General features: G+C 35.7%; 3 protein-coding genes across 5 annotated transcripts in view; 1 reads left to right on the top strand and 2 right to left on the bottom strand.

Moving 5' to 3' along the window:
• The first annotated feature begins 2,232 nt into the window (after positions 1-2,232).
• LOC113065634 (uncharacterized) lies at positions 2,233-5,066 on the top strand. Its single transcript, XM_026237060.1, has 5 exons — positions 2,233-2,530; positions 3,375-3,668; positions 3,773-3,957; positions 4,224-4,302; positions 4,931-5,066. The coding sequence occupies exons 1-5, from the start codon at positions 2,476-2,478 to the stop codon at positions 4,984-4,986; spliced, it is 669 nt and encodes a 222-aa protein (XP_026092845.1). The 5' UTR covers positions 2,233-2,475; the 3' UTR covers positions 4,987-5,066.
• LOC113065633 (CD48 antigen-like) lies at positions 4,959-9,945 on the bottom strand. 2 transcript variants are annotated; one of them, XM_026237059.1, is made up of 5 exons: positions 9,778-9,945; positions 7,135-7,455; positions 6,749-7,036; positions 6,462-6,614; positions 4,959-5,038 (listed from the first exon to the last, which is right to left on the bottom strand). In XM_026237059.1, the coding sequence occupies exons 1-4, from the start codon at positions 9,851-9,853 to the stop codon at positions 6,475-6,477; spliced, it is 825 nt and encodes a 274-aa protein (XP_026092844.1). In that variant the 5' UTR covers positions 9,854-9,945; the 3' UTR covers positions 4,959-5,038; positions 6,462-6,474. The 2 variants fall into 2 exon arrangements, with proteins under 2 accessions (XP_026092844.1, XP_026092843.1); XM_026237058.1 differs by lacking the exon at positions 4,959-5,038 and having other exon boundaries at positions 6,057-6,614.
• A 5,542-nt stretch (positions 9,946-15,487) lies between these two features.
• The window catches only part of LOC113065630 (F-actin-monooxygenase mical1-like), a 32,279-nt gene continuing 25,052 nt past the window's right edge, over positions 15,488-22,714 (bottom strand). For both annotated transcript variants that reach the window (XM_026237051.1, XM_026237052.1), the window contains exons 18-24: positions 21,548-22,160; positions 21,078-21,190; positions 20,301-20,408; positions 19,936-20,029; positions 18,811-18,898; positions 18,373-18,446; positions 15,488-17,842 (exon numbers count right to left, since the gene is read on the bottom strand). In XM_026237051.1, coding sequence (XP_026092836.1) covers positions 17,673-17,842; positions 18,373-18,446; positions 18,811-18,898; positions 19,936-20,029; positions 20,301-20,408; positions 21,078-21,190; positions 21,548-22,160 — 1,260 coding nt within the window. In that variant the 3' untranslated portion in view covers positions 15,488-17,672. The remainder of the gene's footprint in view (positions 17,843-18,372; positions 18,447-18,810; positions 18,899-19,935; positions 20,030-20,300; positions 20,409-21,077; positions 21,191-21,547; positions 22,161-22,714) is intronic.

Genomic DNA, 22,714 nt, shown 5'->3' with positions numbered 1-22,714 from the left:
AGATTCATATATCCAGTATATATTTTGAAAAAAATCTACCTGTATTTCCATGTATATATTTATATTCATATAATTGATAATCAATATAAATATATTTAGTATATAAACACAACAAATTTATCTTAAATACATGGATGTGTGCATATTTCAGTAAACATAATAAACAGCAAACACACATATATCACATAAAAAAAATAAAAAATAAACTTAATTTGGATGCGATTCATCGATTCATTTCTACACAAACAATCCTCTTGTATTTTTTTATATATACAGTAAAGCAAATATGTTTGATATTTATGATTTGAGTTCGGGGACTCTCTTTAAATAATCATAATGACACCAATTTTTTTGCAACCAGCCTTGAATCAGGCCTTAAACGGGCCTTACAATCATGAGGTGTGGCCAGCCTAACAAACCAATCTAATCAAGGATCATTGACCTGAGATGAGGTGACTTATGCAAGTCCAGCAGCTCACAGTCTTCTCATTCTGACCTCTTTAAACGGTTCAGCTGGACTCCTGTGGGTCTCTTATCAGGCGATATTATCCAATTTCCAGCAGCATAACTAGCTTGTAATCTGTTTTGGAAGGGTCTTTCAGTTCCTGGATTTCTTCCTGTTTTCCTTTGGCAGTAGTTCAGTCGTATTTGCTGTAAATCTGTCTTGTCGGCACATGTGTCACTCTGCCAGGTCAAACAGCCCCTAAATGCCTACAAGTGCTCGCAATACAGCAGGACTCACACTCACAGTCTTCAAAATGCCTGTTATTAATATAATTATGAGCAGAAAAATTGACTTACAAACTCTCTGAACAAAAGATAATGATGCCTCATTTAGATTTTAATCTTAGATAGTGGAGAATAGGAAACCAAATTGAAAATCCTAGTAGTACACGAGTATAGTACAGTGCTAGTCATCAGTCAGTTTCTCATACTGTATCCTGCAGAATAAAATCAGAAGTAAAACATTTGGTGAACAGTGTTAAACGTCTACTGAACATCCCAACCAGACAAGTTATATCAGCCTAAACATGCACGTAATGGCACCTTTAACAAACCAACTACAAATAAATAAATAAATATATATATTTTGTCTCGGCTGACCAGACTACATTCTCCTAGTACTTCACAGGCTTTTCAAAATGTTGTGTATCAAACTTCAAATGAGCTTCAACATGTCTTTTCTTCAATAATGGAGGCTGTGGCGGTGAGTGCATGGTCTATTGTTTTCTCTTTGACAGCTGTATCTGCTGCCTCTAATCTTTCTGAGTAGTGCTGGGCTCTTGGGCTACTGATCAGAAATCTTAAGAGGATGTCCTGTGCATGGCCAGCTGATGGTGGAGTAATGTCCCTTCCACTTGAGGATAATGGCCCTAATGGTGCTTTCAGGAACATTTAAGAGTTGTGAATGCTTTTGGTACCCAGGGCTTTTTTTTATGTGACACAACAATCTTGTTGCAAAGGTCTTAGGACAGCTCTTAGCCTCAAGCCATCAGATGTTTGTATACTTGCATTCAGAGGTGAGTGAGCCTTTTTTTCCAACATGCATTATCCAGCTGATTCTTATTTGAGGTAAAAATACTTTGTGAAACTAGCTGCTGGCTTTTCTTGTTGTACCGTTTTTTCTTAACTTGTTCAATATTTTTCTTCCTGTGTCATTCCACATATTATAGATTGCAATATCATGATTTCTTTATTTGTGTAGTTTGAGTGTCTGGTCAAAAAAATCTCATGTGAATTGTTAAACTTGAAAACATGTTGAATATTTTTCCCCTATGTGTCATGTATGTACATCCATCCTAAACCCGGTAGCACTTTATTTTACAGTCCTGTTCCCCATGTACATACTATGTACTTATTATAGTACTTACAATAACTATGTAATAACTAGGTACTAACCCTGAACCTACCCCTAAACCTAACCCTACCCCATGTAGTTACCTTGGATTACCAGAACTTTCTTAGATAAATACACTGTAAGTACACTATAAGTACATGTTAGTACACGTACTGTAAAATAAAGTGCAACCCTAAACCCTGTCAATGTATGTTGTTGATATTATAAAAATGACTATAAAAGACAGAAATGCACTTTATTACCATTTATTACTAATTATTATATTACATTATTACATTAATATATATAAACACACAGACTTATTAATATATGCGTATTTGTTTGTATGTGTTGCATGTTTTATTAGCATATATAAATTAAATATTGTTGTCATATCATATAGATAAACTTATATTTGAATGTACTGTACAGAATGTACTGTATTTATGTGAAAATTACAATTCTTTCTATGTAGTCGTTCAGTGTGTTACTGGGTAAAAACTCACACTCCAACACATTAGGTGGCGCTATAACATTGGTGCCATTCACCATAAAAGAAGGAGAGTTTGGCGGGATTTTTTTGGCAGAACAACAGTTGGAATCCCGGCGTAAGTCTAAAACTGATTTGACGAAAAGCTATGATCAGAATGTGTGTGTTGTGCGGTTTAGTGATCATGCTGATACCTGCCTTAGGTAAGACATCATTTATATTGTTTGAATTGTTTCGATTTCAAGTTCAATCTTGTCTGTGTTAAGTGTGCTGTCTGTGTAGACTGGCTTCGTTTCAAAAGCTAATGAGCAAACACGTGGTCTGACTACATGCGCTAAATCCTGTAAGAGCCAAATAAATGACTGATGTGATAGACTCCCAGTGAAAAGCGCTTGTTATGTGAAGCGCAGGAGTTGATTTTAATCTTAACACACAGCCAGCAGCGTTTCTAACTTGGCTAGCGTCCATGTAGCCCATGTTTAACAGTCACATGTGCAGCTACGCTAATACTTAGCGCATATCATTTTCTATGAAATAACACATTTAACCAGATTCCTTTATCTTCATCACTTTATATTTTCTCAAATAATTTTTTTTTTTTTGTCCAAGCTTGTTGCATTGTTGGCTTGTTGTATTGTCTTATCTGTGAAGTATTTGGCAAGAAGCTCGCTAGATTTTGAGACAAGATTTCTTCATAATCTGCCACTTCTTGAAGGGAAAACTGCAACGTTTAGCTCTATTCTGAGTATTTTTATGTTATATTTAATGAAGAAATATAACAAAATATATTATTTCAGTAACAATGTATTACAAATATATTTAAAAAACTGGTCGGTGGCTGATTATTTGGATTGATATTTGCCATTTTGAGATTATGCAAATAGATTATCAACCTTGTTGGCAAACTAACAGATTTATTAATGCCATTTTTTGTGCCATCTTATTGAATTCATTGCCACAGTTCTTCTGAATGTGTCACTATAAATCTGTTATTCACATATTAAGAAACTGATCATTTACTTACAGTTCAAATATTAATTTTGTCAGGTTCCTGTGTACAATATGAGGTGGTGGAAGTAATTGAGGGTGGAGATGCTATCCTAAACTTCAAAGCTTCTGGATTGACTATTTTCTACAAAATGCATTGTGAAAATCAGACTAAAATCACTCAGATTGGTCAATACTGTTGCCTTGATGATAACTGCAGCACCAGCTCGAGAACACCTGAAGTTTCAATAGAGACTGGCCGTCTAATTCTACATAATGTCAACTACAACAGATGCTTCAGTGCAAAAACCATACAAGGATCCAAAGAGATATTTTATAATGTTACTATCAAAGGTGAGTTAAGCTGCACTTAACATTTTTTGTTTGTTTTGGGGTTCAGATGGGCTGTAGAGAAGTTGTAGTTTTATAAAATGCTTTTGCTCTTCTGACCCTTACAGAATTACACTTTACCATCAGCACAGAAATGTCCATCTTAAAATTCCCAACTGAAACACCCAACTATTCTTTAACCTCAGACAATTTCTGCAACAATACATTATCCAATGCAACCACCACACATATTGCTGTTGCTGTTGTGATCTTGGTGCTCATTGGTTTGTTCGTTATCTGGTACAAATGCACAGTAAGTATTGTCACAATAATTCAACTGTTCTTAATTTGACCTCTCATTAATAACTGTGTTCAGGTAAAGACTGTGTTATTGCATATCAGAGCAAACAAATTTGAAGTCTATTTTTAAATGCAGGCATAAAAGCAGTGCATGGGCAAAGCACAACTTAATTTGAATTTAAAAGCCACACTTGCTAGTTTGTAGTTGGACATTATCATTATATGGCTCAAAACTAATTATAGTTATTCCTAATTAAATACTTTTTGTGCACTTTAAAGCAAGCAGAGGTACTTGCCAGTGAACGCAAATGTTGCAGGGTGATGCTGGCTAAAGTGTCTCATGACGAAATCATCATGGGTGAGTCCTCACAGGTGTCTTTGGCCCCCTTTACACCCGACACAAACAGGTTTTTTATATAGTATCTGAATTAGCTGGATTGCATTTACACCATGCGTTCCAATGTGCCTCCACTTGGATAATTGCATGATAGCTGATAATAGTGAAATGATCTAGGTAGGTCAGCTACATAACAAATGTCTATATATTGGGGATATAGGGGGGTGGGGGGATAAAATAATTACATAAGAATAGATGATGACAGAAAAATCACCAAGTCTTTGAAAAAGGACGGATGGAGATCACTTGTACTGCAGTTGTACTTGGTTATTTGAACATGTCTACCAAAACTGCATTAGCATTTACACCTCCCTGACCACCACTCAATGCGTTGTTGTTTTTTTTCACTGTACACCTTTTAAAATCAGCATATATGCCATATGTGATTATGATTGCATGTTAATACCAGATTTAACAGGGCTTATTTTTGAGTGTCTCTCTCAGGGAGAACATAACTACAGTCAAGCTCATTTTTTTTCATGTGGACCATTTATACTTTAACCCAGTTCATCTGTAATATAATATGATCTGGAGTACTTAATAGTTTGATTCAATAATTAGAAATGTACATTATGTGGTGGTTTTGCAGGAAACCCAGCAGCAGCCAACTCACTTCTCACAACTGTGAACGAAACTCAACTCTAGATGGCTGCTCTACCTCCACCTCCAAGCAGGCACTTTACTGAAGGATCTTTACCTTGAAGGATTGAAAAAACAGTCAAGAAAACTATTGAAGAAGTTCTGCCTTTTGGTTCAGACAGATCTATAAGACTGAACCTTTTTTGTTTACTTAATGTAAATTATAGATTTTATACAGATATTAAATATATATCCCATCCACTTTTGCATTCAGCTTGTCTTTTAGGGTTTAACAAGACCACTAGACCACTTCCTGTTCCACTGAGTTCCATATAAGCAACACAGAGTCAGAAAATGCACTGTGGAACATCTGAGCTTTATGCAAGTGGGTTGTGGTGGGTGGACAGAAGGGTAAAACCATTTTGTTTCTTTCTTTTAAATATTGCACCTCTTCTATACAGGAAAATATCATGTTGATGTAAGATTAACACAAAACAATGAATAAATACATATATTAATAATAATAAAAAATTACTGAAATTTTAAATGGGAAAACAAAAAACAATTTTGGTGGCGGCACGCTCAAGAACTATGTCTGGAATTGGCGTACCGGCCCACTGGTGACAGGTAAAAGTACACAACAATAAAAGGTCCAACATATTAGCAATACGTTTAACTTTATATTTAGCTTATCTGTCACGAAGAACTCAGCAAGTTTGTTGTACAGATTGAAACCCAAACATTGTATCAAATTTCTCCATCTTGTAAAACACTGCCAGTGTTTTCCCTTTCCCTATCCAGTTGTCATTCTCTGTGTATCTGTGCCAAACAAAACTCTAGATAGACCAAAACTGCGTGCTTCTTTGACGAATATTCGCATCAAGATTACTCGAGTCACAGAAAGTTTTTTATGTCACTCGCGCAAATAAAATTATTGCACAATGCTGTTCCTTCATTTTCAGATACAATCAGAGGTGTCAAACTGAACGTGTCAATAAGCTCTTACCTGATTGGCTTGTGCGAAAGGCGAAATTATTCAACTTGCGTTGAAGAGGCAATTGAACATATCAAGACTTCGCGGCAATCGCGTGGCCTGGCGTCTATTAGTGTCTTTGCACTGAATGTAATCTACTTGCATGAAATGAAGTCGCTTATGGTGTACACACACCATTATGAATGGGAGAAAATGCAATGGGCAAAAAATAACAATAATAATCATATTCATTGCTATTTCAACATAAGAAACAACATTCATTGGTGATTTCAAATTAAATTTAATCATAAGCTTCGTGAACAGCTTTAGAGAATTTGATGTTCGAAGAGATAGGCGCTGTACTTGCATGACTGAAAGGTTGCCAGAGAGGTGATGGACGCTGATTGAAATGAGTTGTCTTAAAGGAACTTTTGAAACAATTCTAACAATTATGCTTGCACATCCTAATTTCATTTTTTCCACACTAAATAAACGCTCTCTGTCCAGCCTGCTATTGTAGTGATTTTGTCATTTTATTTGGTGCTGCACATACCCTTATAGAACCTACCATGACAGTGCCTTTAGCAAACCGACTGATCTCTTCCTTGAGTTAAGCACAACATCATGTGCTCAACCAGAAAAACAACAATGCCAAATCCCACTAGACCGGACAGAACCAATCGAATCAGAACCTCAGTGACACCACAATACTCCGGACAATCTGAAAGAGATAAGAGAGAGAAAAACACAGATATGAAATCAACAACTGCCATTGTCTCCATTAAGAGACACACAAGTTGCACAGAGTTCATTGTGGTAGAAAGTGACTTCCTGTCATTTTTTGAGTTTGTGCACCTTCATGTGATGGGCAGATCTCTTTGATGTGTAGATGGATGGTCTTATTGCTCACTGGATTTGCAGCCGTGCAGCTGTAGTCCTCTGCATCAGTATAAAGGAGCTCTAATGGTAAATTCAGCTTCATGCTGAGATCTGGATTGGTGGTCTGGTTCACAATTTCACCCCCTTTATACCATGAGATGGACACGTCTTGTTCATTTTTTACAGAGCAGAGCACAGAGCAGAGTTCTTGATTTGGGTGAGCCACCCATGAGCTAATTCTGATGGCAGGTACAGAAACTGGCTCTTTAAAACACACACACGCACAAACACTTTATATACTGATCATTAGTAATGAAAAAGATAAAGATTTTTTTTTTCTATTGGCTATAAGAAAATCTTACCATAAACATCAACTTTGAACGTCCTCTCTGGCATGAATCCACTGATGGTGACTTCATAAAGTCCAGATTCCCTGGTGCTGATGTTCCAGGTAGTCAGTGATCCAGTTTCTCTGTCCAGCTTTAGTCTGTTGACGAGTCTAGCTTCATAATGAGTGAATACTGTTCCTTTATACAGCTGTGCTATACGACTAGTTTGATCTCCAATTTCAAACAGCCACATTACTTCAGCATCTCTCTGTAGGCCAGTAGCTCCTGTTTGCAGAGTGACAACTTCTCCCTTCATCACAGTCTTGAGCTCATCCCACCCACCATTTACAAGATCTAAAACGAAATTAAAATGATTTAAATAGGAGTTAAAGTACTAAAAATATAAACACACCTGCTACAAGAATTTTCAACAATATCTGAAATTATGGCCTGGAACTTCTCTAGGATCAGCGACATAATATTCAGGTTTAAATAACAATTAAGCATCTGTAGCAAGTTGACAGTTAAACCACTGGAAATAATATCAATTTGAAAGTTTAAAGGGGTCATATGATGCAATTTAATTTTTCCTTTTTCTTTGAAGTGTTACAAGCTCTTGGTGAATAAAGATGATCTGTAAAGATGCAAAGACTAAAGTCTCAAATCCTAGGAGATATTCTTTATAAAAGTTAAGAGTCTGCCACACACCCCTAAAACGCCTCATTTAAAAGTGCCCCTATGTTTCTATGTCATGATGTGGGAAGATTGGCAAAATGTCGCCCAAATGTTCACGCAAAGAAAGGTGGCGTAACCTTTGGTTGATCTATCTCATGGAAACACTGTTTCATTGTGAAATCAAAACTACTTTGTTTGGCCTTCCAAAAGAGGACACAACTAGAAATCAGTGGTTAGGTTGTATTTACAACACTGTTCCAGAATAGACCAACCAGAATATTTAATGTACAACACATTTTATGGAGGACTGTTTCCTGATCCTGGGAGAGGAGACTACAATGCCGGCTGTTCTGACTCACATCTGTAAGTATGCTTACCTATGTAAAAGAGTTGCCACTGATGATTTAAACATGAGTTTTGAGCAGTGTATAGCAAAGCGGACGTATGTGTTCCATTCAAAGTGCAATGAAGTGTGCGAGACGTGAATTGAAATTCTATTTATTTACAGATGTATATGATGTCACACTTATCGGTGTGTGAAAACGTTGCGCAGCACAAATCCATGAATGAATGTTCTGAAGTTCAGATTTCCTCTGTTCAGGGAGTAGGAAGCAATGAACACCGTGTAGGGACCATGTCAATGGGAACACAGTTCATGCACGGAGCTCACTTCTGGGCTGATTATCTGAATCAGGTGTGTTAACAAAGAGAGACATGCAAAATACGCAGAGCTGGGGGGCACAAGAACTGGAATTGAGAACCGCTGGTGTAGAGTAGCGCTCGTTTCTCTGATCACAAATGCAGACATGGTTTTATGTTTATGTGGCGCGATGCAACGCATCACGTAAAAAAACAGTCTAAACTGTAATTATGTCACCAGTGAATGCAACAAATGGCTTGTTTGTAATGGGATTTATTGTTTTTTTCTTGTCTCACTGGTTTTCAGACCGGGACACACATCACAGTATGGTGAGGGGCGTAACATTTCCATAACACGATTGAGGCATTCGGCCAATCACAAAGCACTGGATAGCTGGCCAATCAGAGCACACCTCGCTTTTCAGACCAATGGGCTTTGTAAAAAACAACGCATTTCAGAAAGGCGGGGCATAGAGAAGGAACAATAATGTACATTACATTATTTCCACATGTATGTGGAAAATAATGTGTTCCTTGAACCTTAAACTGCATTAACATTTCATTACACAAAATAATATTCTTTTTAGCAACATCATATTACCCCTATAAAAATGAATTACAAAGTTAATTTAGATATTTTATCATGCTAACACAATCCTACCATTTTAATTACAAGTGTAGGTCTACATTAAATCAGTTGAACATACAAAACTATCAGCTTTTCAGAATGATTTCTGAAGAATCATGTGACACAAAAGACTGGCGTAATGATGCTGAAAATTCAGCTTTGCATCACTGGATGAGATTATATTTTACAATATATTCAAATAGTCAATGGTTCTTTTAAATTGTAATAATATTTCCCAAAATGACTGTTTTACTGTATTTTTGATCAAATAAATCCAGCGTTGGTGAACAGAAGAGATATCTTTCAAACTTGACCGGTGGTGTTTATTGGAGACCAGTAGTTTATATAAGAAGTAAAAACAAAATTCTTATCCTGAGTAAAAGTTCATAAAGGAAAGTGTGTGGACGTGTGCTATAAACGATGAGGTGGAATAATGATCTCTATTTATATTTAAGTTAAGCAGACAGTTCTTTGGATTCACGGTTTAAAACTGACTCTAGTGAGGTACCTCTACCTTATTTAATGGTCATGACTTTCAATAATTTTTCAGAGAACAGCAGCATAAACATTGACAAATTTATTTCTCCTGGTCGCATTGAGTACGATTCACAGTTTGCATGATGGCGTCAATGTCTGATGCCAGCCAACCAGCAACCATAACCACAAAAACAATCTGCTTGTAAAACAAAGAAACAACAACAACTACAGAACAACATAGGCTGTAGATAGCTCACCTTTCACGCTGATGAAAAACGCAGTGTAAACCCACATACAGGAGAATATTTTAGCAGGCATCATATCAGAAAACATTGTAGGTTTTCCAGAACATTCAGTGAAGATTAAGATTCAGCAGAATTCAGAAGAACTAGATTGAGCAGGAAGTGACACTGACCATGACATCAGGCTGGTCCTGCCCCAGGAGAGGATCAGAGTCATCTGAAGAGCAAATTAAACCATATGAAACAGTGCTAAATTCTTATCTACATTGGTTTTTCATGCGCCAGAATTGAGCTGATTTATTGATTGTCCAAGTCCATCTATGCAATCATCGTGCCTTTAAACGCCTTGTGACTAAACACTCTGAACTGTATTCTGAAATGCACTCATTTTATATATTAACTCATCACAATCTACCTTATGCTATCTGTTCTCACTTCCAAGGTGTTTAATAATAAAATGAAAACACACATTTCAGCTTTAATAAGGTTTATAAATTCTCCAGCGTTTTTCTATAGGTAAAATGTAATATCATTAATGCAAGTTTACAAATCACTCATTCAGGGGCGGATCTACAGGGGTGGCATAGGGTGGCAAATGCCAACCTAAAAGAAAGCCTTGCCACCCCTGCTGCCACCCCAGTTGGTAGCAATTTGAAAATTTACGAGCGCGAATCTTTCGTGATTCGTGATCCCGCTCCGAACTCCCAAACCGATTCAAATGATCGCGATCCGCTCCACTGTCTCAAATGATTCGCGAACCCGCTCCGAACTCTCGAATTGATTCAAATGATCCGCGAAGCCGCTCCGAACTTCCGAACTGACTCAAATTATTTGCTATCCCCAAACTCACTCAAATGATTCGCGATCCCGCTCCGAACTCCAGAACTGACTCAAATGATTCGGGATCCCCATAACTGACTCAAATGATTCGCGATCCCGCTCCGAACTCTCGAATTGATTCAAATGATTCGCGAACGCGCTCCGAACTCCCGAACTGATTCAAATGATTTGCGATCCCCAAACTGACTCTAATGATTCGCGAACACGCTCCGAACTGCCGAACTGACTCAAATGATTCGCGATCCCGCTCCGAACTCCCGAACTGACTCAAATGATTCGCGATCCCCATAACTGACTCAAATGATTCGCGATCCCCATAACTGACTCAAATGATTCGCGATCCCGCTACGAACTCAAATGATTCGCGATTCCGCTCCGAACTTCCGAACTGACACCAACTCCCAGAGGGGGCACCATCAGTTGCTCAAAAAAAAAAAAAAAACCTTCATCCATTCTCCCATCCGCGCTCGCGACCGCTTGCAACATGTATGCGGCTGAATGTTCATAACTGATGGATGAATCCAATCCAGCGAAGAGAAAAGAAAACTAAAAGTAAAAAAAAAAAACAGACATAAAGTTGGCTTGACGTTGGACGAGTCTCAAATTTAGGGACCGTCTCTAAAGTTACATGCGATATTGGTATACACTTTTCTAACGTCAGTAGCATTTGAGGAGAATGACTTATAGTCATAAAAAACAACTGTACTTGTTCATGTAGGTGTCAGCTATAAAGCACAATTTAATTAAATGTTTGATATTTATTAAAATTATCTGTAAATCATATGTAAATTATGCTACTCTTTCACATAGGCTCAAACGCAAATTTAAAGCCAATAGCACTTGAGGAGAAAGACTTGCATTCATAAAACTATTGTAATGTGTTCATTTAGGTGTCAGCTACAATGCACACCTTAAACATTTTATATATATATATATTAAAATAAAGTATAAATCATTTAGGTAAAAATGAGGCCCGTTTATCACTTTCAGGCACATTCCTGTGAAAGTTTTTTTTTTTTTTTTTTCAGGTTCCCTTACGAAAATTACCCATGGTTTTAACTATAACACCACAAATCATTGTTCTTGTAGCCGTGGTAACTGCAAATTAACCATGGTTTTGTTACTTCAAATAATAATTTCCAAAGTATTAATATACTGTAATATTTTGTTGTTGTTGTTGTTGTTGCTATAAAAACAGGCCTAAGCCATCAATAGCCTTTAAAATGACTTAAAATGCATTATATAAAAAATAATGATGCAATAATGATTGGTTAATAATAACACTGTTAAAATACATAATGTAGGCAAATACAAAATAAACAATTTATGTACATGTTATTACAAATGCCATGTGACTGCTGCTGTTACACTTAGAGGACAATCAAATCCTTGTTTAGGCTACTGACCAAACATTTCATTCAAATATTCACTTCATCTTTCATTTTTGGACACCTTTTTGCTATAAATGACATAGTCTTTATAATTTCTTTAACAAAAAAGGTGCATATCACAACCCTTACAAAAATAAACCATGGTTTTATCATAGTAAAACTGCTTAGTTAAATGTCGAGAACTACAATTGTGATTTGTAAATAATACAATTTATTCATTTAGTTTTTTATTTGATTAAAGTTCTTTTTTCACCCCTATAGTAGGTGTTTTTTCCATCATCATATTTGAGGAAGGGGGCACAACAATACAGTCCTGCTTAGGGCACACATTTGGCCAGCAGCGGCCCTGAAGGTGTTGTTATACAGGTCTCTGGGAATGTGTGCTCTACCACACACACACACACACACACACACACACACACTGAAGCACGTGTGGTGTTTTCAGCTCTTCACTATATTGACATGATGTAGGCTACACATGTGCACGTCAGCACGCTATGAGAGGATTTCTCCATTTCATTTGATAAAACTATCGTCATTCATTCGTATCGTATACACAGACTGACAGAAACGGCAATGTCTTTACCACAACCTGTCAAAATAAAATCTCCGTATAACTTGAAGAAATTCAAACAGAAATATAGTACTATTACACAGTAGAGTATGCTAATAGGCCTAGTAGCTAATAATAATAGTTTATTAAAAAACACAGAAACTCTGTCTACAACTCAAACTCTAACTCAAAGAAATTATGTAAGAAATTGCTTTGTAAAATATACTTAAAAAAGATATACTAAAACATTATTTTAAAGGAATATCACACAAGTTTTCATAGATGTTTTAATTTAAACTTGCCAAAACAATAACACCATATTTTTCAAAAACAATTTCTAAAAGTACATTTGTATTTGTGCCTGTAATGTTTATTTATTTATTATTATTGTCAGCTAATAAAACCTATGCTTCAGGGACCATATTCATATAACATCTAAGGTTAAATGTAGCTCTTGACTGGTTGAGTTAGATGATGATTAACACTAAACAGTAGAAAATCAGTTGAGTCTCTCAAGCTGGAAATGTCATTGGCTGTTAAAATCTTGAGTTTCTTATAATAAACGGACATATTGATAACACTGAATCTTTTACAACGCTCTTAATTACATGTCGATGCATACTGTATGCATTAGTGAGTGTGGTGGTGCTTATGGGGTATGGTCACTTGTTCCTTATATGAACGGTTTCAAATTCAAGACATTAATTGCATGAGAATAAGTTTGTAAATGGCAGCCTGTGTCCTTTTGTAGTGTGCACATATATGTATCATCAAACTGTGATAACTGTGACTTAAATTCAGTATATATACGTCTGCCATATGTTGCCACCCCTCAAAAATTCCTGCCCCCTTCTCACCACCCCATCAATATTTTTCTAGATCCGCCCCTGCTCTCACATAAAGCTGATTACCTCTGACAAACCTCCATTGTGCATCTGCTGGACAGTAAAAGCAGCTCTCATCTCATCTAAAGCCAGTGATAATCTGAAAGTGATGTCACACGGTCAACAACAATGATGGATTGATGTGTGTGTCTTATGAAACTCACATTGGAAGTTCAGCTGAAGGTATGAAGGGTCTTAGACGGAAACAGAGGAAAAGAGAGAAAGATACAAGACATGATTGTGATAAAAAAAAACAATAATAGGACAAAAAAAAAAAGGAAAAATGAATCATAAAAATCTCATTTGCTAGCTCACTCTCCCTCTCTCTATATATATATACACATATAAATCGAGGAAAAGCAAGAGGGAGCATAGGAACACAGTTCTGGGTTAGAGACTTTCAGGCCACTCACAACTCCCAGGGTTTTTGTGAGGTTTTGAATACTGACGTTATGACTTTTGCTAATTTAAATCTGTCAGTAATCAAGGCAACAGACTGCAGCATGCTGCCGAGATCAATACTTTTTAAAGCAAACAAATCAGTATAATTTTGCACCGCATGCCACGGTTTTTCAGAAAGAGTACTTTATGAATTCATAGATTTATTATAGTTGCATAACTAATACCAGCTCTCATTACAAACTAAAACTAATACATTCAAGTTTTGAAAGTTATTTCAAAGATATTTTAAAGATATTTTTTTATAAAATACAATTTAAGATATACAGTAGCCTAATATATATTTATATTTATTTCATTGCGTTATGTAGAAATATAAATGATTGATAAGAAAAACAACCTTATTGTTGACCATTAGATTGCTTCCAAACAGACTATTTTATAATCAGTTTTCTCTCTCGCTTTCTGTCCTTCTCAAATCAAATTGGTTTTCTAGAGAAGGAACAGCAAATGCAATTGAACATGAATTGTTGATTAAAAAGGCCATGATCGAGGAGCAGGCACACACACACACACACACACACTCAAACCAAATGAGCATCTGCTGTGCTGCAGTGGAGCTCTTGATTGAGCAGCACACAGGTGGATCTGCACTCATAGATGATGCCAGATAATTACAGGCTTCTGCATCTGACCTGAGATTTATTCACCATCTTTACTCTAGAGCAAACTCCATCTCACCTATATGACCCTTGTGAGACCCATCAGCTGGACCCTAAGGGATCTGTCCAGTATTGATGAATCTGCAGTGTATGCTGCTCTGAAACCAGTTAGCATCAACCATCTGAGATCAACTGATCCAAGATCTGCTGCAGTGATGCAGGAGCTCAGATCACAAATCAGTACATTTAGATCGGCTCTTCGGAGCACATATCGCAAACAAATATATTTTTCTGATTTCCTATTTTTTTAAGAGAAATCATCAAATGATTAAGGCAGTAGTTATAAAAAGAAAAAAGCAAGCAAGTATACAGAGTTACAAATCACTTTAGATAATTAACCATGCTTATAATATAGTAAAAGTGCAGTAACCATATTTTTTGTTGTTGTTTTTTATACTGTGGTAACTAGCTATAATTTCTCTAATTTGTGGTTACAGAGTTGTTGTTTTTTTTTAAACCTCATCCTGGTCCTTGTGGAGCCTCTTGCTCCTGATGTCCTGATGTAGGAGGCCCTCTAGTGGTGAGATGTACCTGTAAAAATTATAGTGTTTAGAGAAGCACTAGAGTCTAGGGCAAAAACGGCAATAACAGAAACTGGCATTTTATGAGATAGGTATGTGGTTACGTCTCCATTTGAGCAGAGATTTCAAAAGGATATACTAGCAGACAAAGGCTACATTATGTGCAGATAGCAAACTAACATCCAACCCCCACTATTTCTGCAGTAAAGCATGTAATGTACACTGTATACTGTACTATACTTACAAGTCAAGGCCAACTACAATATAGCTTACTTTTGTAATATGTTTCAAGCTGAAGTGTGTACTGTTTCACATGCACTGTTAAAAAGCAGTCAATGCTCAAAATCTGTTTCTGATATGAATCAAGAAACTAAGGCCTTTCCACAGCACTGAAACCCAACCAAGACAACAAACATAAAGTGCTAGATATTTTATTAGCATATTCAGTAATTACTGTCCCCGTAGAAAAGAAACCACTGGTATCTGTGTGATGTGTGTGTTGTGTGTGTGTAAACATATTTAAAGAAAAGAAATACAATTAGGGAGCAAAAACAAACTGCAAAAATTACACCAGTTCCCAAAACACAAGCACAAATTTCCTCTCTGACAAGAATTAATGCCACCAATTATTCACAGTGCTCAAAAAATGAACAATTTTATCAAGCACATAAAAATACCTAATAATAATTCTCTGAGGGAATTCCATACAGCAAAGGAACGCAGACTTTCTGCTTCTTTGTGTCTCCCTAAATTAATTCATGAATGAGTATTACAGTATAAACACTTCCAAATAATGATCAAAATATAGAAATGGAAACCAGTCCAGGAAGATGTACCCCTGAGAGAAAACCATCATCATGCAGAAAAAAAAAAAAATCAACAGTGAATAATAATGAGTGAAACAATTGTACAATCACTTACAAGGATAAAAAAATAAATAAAACCTTGCAAAAAAACTCATTATGATATTGAATCTCTTGTTGCAAAGCTGTAATATATTCAGAATTATACATTGCAAGTGCTGTTTACGATGATATTGGCATCAGGTTACACCATTTCTGACAAATACAACATCATAAATATGTAAATACCTTTTATATAATATCTTTTAACGAGGACATTGTGTATCGAAGCTTATTTCTGCCAACTCACGACTTTCTCACAATTCTCTTTTTCTTTCAATTACGTTTATGTTTTACAACTGCTAATTATAAACTTTCAATTCCGAGTTTACATCTCAGAGCTATAAGTTTACATTTTTCAAAGAAACAAAACAAAAAAAAAAAGAATTCTGATTTAAGTTATTTTAGAACTTTGGAAACTTTTACTTTTAGAATTTTTATCCGACATTTCCGACTTTTTTTCCCTGTAGAATTCTGACTACATTACACAAGTTTAATTGCCAGTTTACATTTTGCAAGAAAATTCAGAAATGCAAGACAAGTGTCATATTTTTTTTATTCCATGATGAAAACGAGATCTACTTTTTTGCTCTCAGAATTCTGACTTTCCATCACACAATTCAGTTTTTCATTATAATAGTTTTTTCTTACAGCTAACTACATCTTGCAATTCTGCAAGAAAATCTCGCAATTACCTTTTTAGTTTAGTTTAAATTCGGTGTCAGAAATAAGATTGAATAATTTTAATATTTAGAACATACATGACCTTGATAGACTCTTATAAAAGTGCCAGATGCAATCCAATCACACACGAGTACACAATCATCTGCCGCAGTAAAGTCCGTGTGTTTGAGCGCGAGAGTCCTGTGAAAATGCTGTGTCTGGGCAGTGAAGGCTGCGACGGATGTGCAGTTCCACAACATTTTCTACAGTCTCCAGAGTTTCTCTATCTCTATCATTTATGTTGGAGTGAGACCATAACAGATGGCGCTAGATTCCAGATCTCGAGTGTCTTAAACCTGTGCACGCAGATGCGTTTAACTCTTTGGTTTTCAAGAGCAGAGTCTCTACACAAAGTTGTGCAATGTGCAATGCATTTGTGCCTACAATTCATAGTGTTTGTTTATATTGTGTGACCAAAATAAATATTCTGTCATCATTTATTCATCCTCTTTTCGATGCAAATCAGTATGACCTACTTTCTTTCATCGAGTATATGACGGTCTTTCTATTTTCTATCCTATAAAAGTAAACGGTGAGCTGTTGAGGATAAAAAAAAAAAAGACACCATAGTAGTCTAAATGTGTGGCATTTGGTGGAAATGTACTGAAATGCATTCATGGTTCACTGAAAATTTTAAGCACTGGAAAACTGTTTATGATGCAGATGAGAATTGTTAATGTTTGGCATCACTGAAACTAAACAAAGCTGCGTTTTGAGTCAGAAAAACGACTTAAAACTTTAAATGAAAACCAAATAAAACTTCATATCAATCATGTGGCTTCAAGGACTGCTTTTATGATGATTTTATCATTTATTTCATTGTGCAAAAAAAAGATCATCATGCAACTTTTTCCTTTTGTTTCCCACAAAAGATAAGAAGTGCTAGAAGGTTTATAACGGCATGAGGATGAGTAAATGGTGAACTACTGTATTACGGTGTTGTGGTGTGTTTGTGGTGTCTAGGTCCCAGGGCACCTAGGATGCTGCAGCCTCCAGCACGGAGCTCCCCAGCAGCTCATCATCCACTTCCTTCAGCCTCTTCTCCTCCAGGAAGGCCACCAGTGAATCCCTCATGTCCACCACGTCCAGCATCTCCTGCAGGACCTGACTCTCATGTTCTCGCTGCTCGGGGCTTTTCTCCGAGTCTACAAGCACAAGAACATCCAAGCACGTTAATGCATGTGGGCACGTTCTCACAAAATATATTTTTAATTAATACTTTAACTTTTAATTTGACATTAATATTAACTTAATCCATTTAAATTTTACATAATTTAAAACAAAAACAACATTTATGTTTGGCAAAACAACAATAACAATTCATAATTTTATACTATACATTTTTTATTACTTAAATTATTTTAATATATAATTATTAATTTACATATTTGTTATTATTAAACTATTTAAATAATTAAAAATATTTAATATAACTTAAAACTTTTAATATTATACAAGTTAATAAAGTTTATTTGGAAGTTTTTTTTAAATATATTTTAGTAAAAAAAAAGAGTTTACTTTTATTATTAATAATAATAATAATAATAATAATAATAAACAACAGCAATAATAAAATATATATAAATTGAAATATTAGCAAACTAAAATATATATATAAACTGAAATATTAGCAAACTCATTTCTCAGCAAAACAGAATGTGTTTTCATTTCTCACCGTCCATTTCCATGTATCTCCGCAGCTCCATCTCTAACATGCTCTGTTTGTCTTCCAGCTCCAGCTGTCGAGACCTTTGAAACACAAAACCAGAATCACACAAATATATTCTGCTGCTGTTAGCACAGCATGTCATTTAGTTTCTGCATGATATATGCCAAACACATGCAGCAGTGGGTTAAATAAATGAGGCCACTCAGAGCATTCCTCTGAATTGTTAGAGCTCCTCAAAGACATGCAGAAGAGAGACCAGCTGGCTTTCGGGGAGGCCTGAGGTTTTTTCTTCAACAAATGCAAAATAAAATGATGCACTTTGAGCAATAACTGCTATTGAGCTTCGTATTGTTAACTGTATTTCTGCTGACATGATGGCTTGGTTAAGAAAGCAAGATGTTTATTAATTTAAGGGTTTCTGGAGGTCACAGGGTTCAGACTTACGCCACCATGAGATCGGACTCCTCTGAGAGCAGACTGTTCTTCTCCTGGACCAGATCAATCCACTGATCAATCGTTTCTGGGTCTGAACCTAAAACACACACACACGATTATATTCTCAGAAACACACTTAGACAGCTCTTGGCTTCGCTCAACCAACATACAGTGCAATCTGGGATGCATATAAAGCACTATGCAGGGCACAAAAAAAAAGGCTTTGAAATTGATTTAAAGAAATTCATATGCAAAGAAAAATAAATACATTTAAGCATTCATTCTTGTGTGAATATCTGACAAGCTTTTTTTTTTAAAAGCACATTCATGCTCATTGAAAATCTTAAGTTAAAAAATCAGTTGAATGTTGTTCTAATGTTAGACAGAAATTTGTATTATATAATAAATTATACATACAATACAATTTAATACAACATAATTGGCTTACTAACAGCTAGACAACGACAATAATAATATTATATTTATTAATTATGAGTTCATATTAATTGACAAATGGACTATTTGTTATTCATATTACATGACTATTTACTGACTATATAGAGAAAAAAAATTGTGATAAGAAACTCTGCATTTCAACAATAATTTTAATTAAATACATTTAGAAATAAAAAATGATTGCAGTGACAGTCTATTTTTTTATTCAATCATTTTAATAATTTTAATTAGACATGTTTATGTGCACTAATAGCTAGATTATAGCAAAATAACAACAGCAGTAATTATTATTATTATTATTAGTGCACATCGTCTAACAAATTAAATAGAAAAAAATTTTATATTAAATGTCAGATGAATTAAACTTAAAAAGTTAGAATGCTTTTTTTCCAGTAATCATTATTGAAATACAGAGTTTCTTGTCATTATTATTACATTAAGCTTTCATAACTTTATATTAATAGACACATGGACTTATTGTAATTCAATCCGAGTGTATTTGTAACATTAGAGAAATACTGTAGCTCTGATAACATCTTCATTCAGATGAATCTGTAAAAGTTTTCTTTAGATGGGTGTTAAACAGACGCAGTCTCAGTGCTATCAGGGTGAATACGTTCGATGGGTTTCAGTGACTGCTGTAGAATGAGATGAAGTGAATGTGGTTTTCTGTCGTACCAGCCTCTCCTCTCAAAGCTCTCTCCAGCTCCACTCCTTTCTCCTCCAGCTCTTTAAAGGTCACTTCAATCTCATCCAGACGTCTCTGAATCGTCTGTAACAGGACACCACACAACAACCAAAGTCAGATACTTTTCATCTTAACATGAATTAATACTGATGTTTCTCAAAAGTCAAAAGTTGCATCAGTTAAATGATTTAATGGAGCTGATCCAACATTGACTGTCACTGAACAGCTGTATGTTAATGTTAGGTAATGCATTAACTAATGTTAACTAATAGGAGCCAACTGTAAAGTGTTACCCTTCAATTTAAACTGCATATGTTTATTACAACTATGAGAAACGATCTACACTGTTGCTCACCTGAGCTTTGTGGAAGCGGTTGATTTCGCTCAGCCTTTCTTTCCTTTGCAGAGTCTTCATCCTCTTTAGCTCTTGTTTCTCAGAGTCCGAAATCTCAAAATCAGCCCCCTGAACACATTTAACACAAACCCAAGTCAACACCTTCCTAGAGAACAGGATTTAATCAGTCTACCAGAAAACATGACCACATGGTCTAGTGTTGTCCCACCAAAATAAAAGCAACAGATTTATTTATTTCTATAAGTAATACTTACTTATTGTATTATTTTACAGTGAAATAATACAATAGTAATGCATTTATTTTGCCTAAAATTAGTATTTAATAATAATAATAAAATATATAAATAAATAAACACACACATTGTGTATAATATATATATATATATATATATATATATATATATATATATATATATATATATATATATATGTGTGTGTATGTATATAAATATATAAAATTATAATACTGATCACATGTCATTTATTCAGAAAAAATAATAATAAATCAAACCAATCCTACGGTTTATCAAGGAAGAAAATGAAAAGGGAAAAAAAACCTGAGCAGCCTTTGATCATGAAATGCCTTGGGTTTTATTCTGGGCAGTTATGCTCGAGTATCAACAAGAAATAACTGTATATTCCTCTTTCTTTGTAGAATTATGTTTATAAAAAATGTCTTGCATATAAATGTGGCCTTCTGACCAAATCCAGGGCTCTTCCTCAGCCGAAATAAACTATGGACCAAGTGTTAAAACACTAATCTGAACATGATCGAACCTTGCAATCCAAATAATGCTCTTCTCTTGTAAGAACCTCTTCCTCCTCCTCCTCGTCATCATCAAGCCCTTCTTCATTATCATCCGATGCATAATAATCTGGTTGAGATGGTCCTGATAAAAAAAAAAAAAAAAAAGGACAAAATCAGCGACTAAAAAAAATGAATCTAAACCTAGAGATGTTCAGTACTAAAACACACGTCATATTCAGTAATATTTGACTGCACTGATTCTGGCATAAACCTTTAACACTATTATCTTCTTTACAGCTGCTTTATAGCTGAATCTATTTGGTTTCATAATTGACCCAAAAATTTAAATTCTGTCATCATTCACTCCCCCTTTAAGATGTTCCAAATTTTTTATATATATTATATATATATATATATATATATATATATATATCAATGATATATGTTGATAGAAATCTGTATTTTATATGACTGGAGTACAAAACAGTGGGCTTCTAACCTGAAGGAGCGACTCGGAGGAAACTGAAACGCTGCTGCAGTCGAGGTGAAGACAGATTCCACGCGGAAAACTTGGAGCGCATCTTTCCGTGTTGCGGCTCTGTGGAAGGTTGTGGATCGCTCTTCTTTCTAATGCAGCGCCGGTTCTGCTGGTCCCGCAAGCTCTTCTCGCTCCCGTAGCCCTCGGCAGAAGACCAGACGGGCGTCTCAGTGTCTGAATCCTGGCCGAGCAGGACTTCTGATCCCTTGGGCGTATGTGAGGGTTGAGGCACCACATTATGGACAGAGCGAGGTTTTGGGACAGGAACTTTGGACAGTCGCGGGGCCGGCACTGGAACAGACGGACTGCCGTTATTTTGTTGTTTCTCGATGCCCGTGCTCTCCTGATTGAGCTCTGAGGGTTTGCTGGGTTCATGAGCGATAAAAGGAGGTTGGTCTTTTTGCTCTGTGGGAGTAAAACACTCAGCCAATTCATCAAAGTCAGGGTCAACGGAGATCTTATACGAGCCCTTCCTTCGTACGGAGCAGTGTGGAGCTGGGGAGGAAATCTCCACGGGTTTACCATTTTGAGTTTTCTCCTTATCCTCCTCATTAAGGCCACTTTCAGCATTATTCTACAAAACAGAGACACATTACATTTCCATGATATATCATTCATATATGGCATAGCATTATAATCTTCAGTTGTGCATTAGCATTATTTTTGTTTAAAATTAATACTAAAACTTTTGTTTTCAAGTCATAAAGTTGAATAGAATACAACAAAAAATACAGCAAAAAAAAAAAACAATTATCAGTAGCTCACAGAAAACTGCATCAGCTCTGAGGACTCTTATGACCAACCACTAGGAATCCAATTCCACAAGCATTACTTCACACAGACACCCTCTTCTCACACACACACACACACACACACAGAAGCACTACTCTGCACAAGAGCTGGAGAGGAAAGAAAATGTTTTCTCTGATGCAGCAGCTGACCCACATTATTTCTCCTCGTATGTCATTTCATAACAAATGGCTGAATATATCTTCGTGAAGAAAAGACAACCAGCCTATCATACCATCATAACATCAAGAAAACTCGACCTAAAACTTTAAGTTTGCACTAATGACACTTCATTACATCGGTCTTGTTGATAATGTGCAATTACTGTAATAATGTGCA

This window comes from Carassius auratus, chromosome 48 (assembly GCF_003368295.1).
Source record: "Carassius auratus strain Wakin chromosome 48, ASM336829v1, whole genome shotgun sequence".
Taxonomy (NCBI): Eukaryota; Metazoa; Chordata; class Actinopteri; order Cypriniformes; family Cyprinidae; genus Carassius; species Carassius auratus.
The sequence above is the reverse complement of the archived record's forward strand: the minus strand, read 5'-3'. Positions and strand labels throughout refer to the sequence as shown.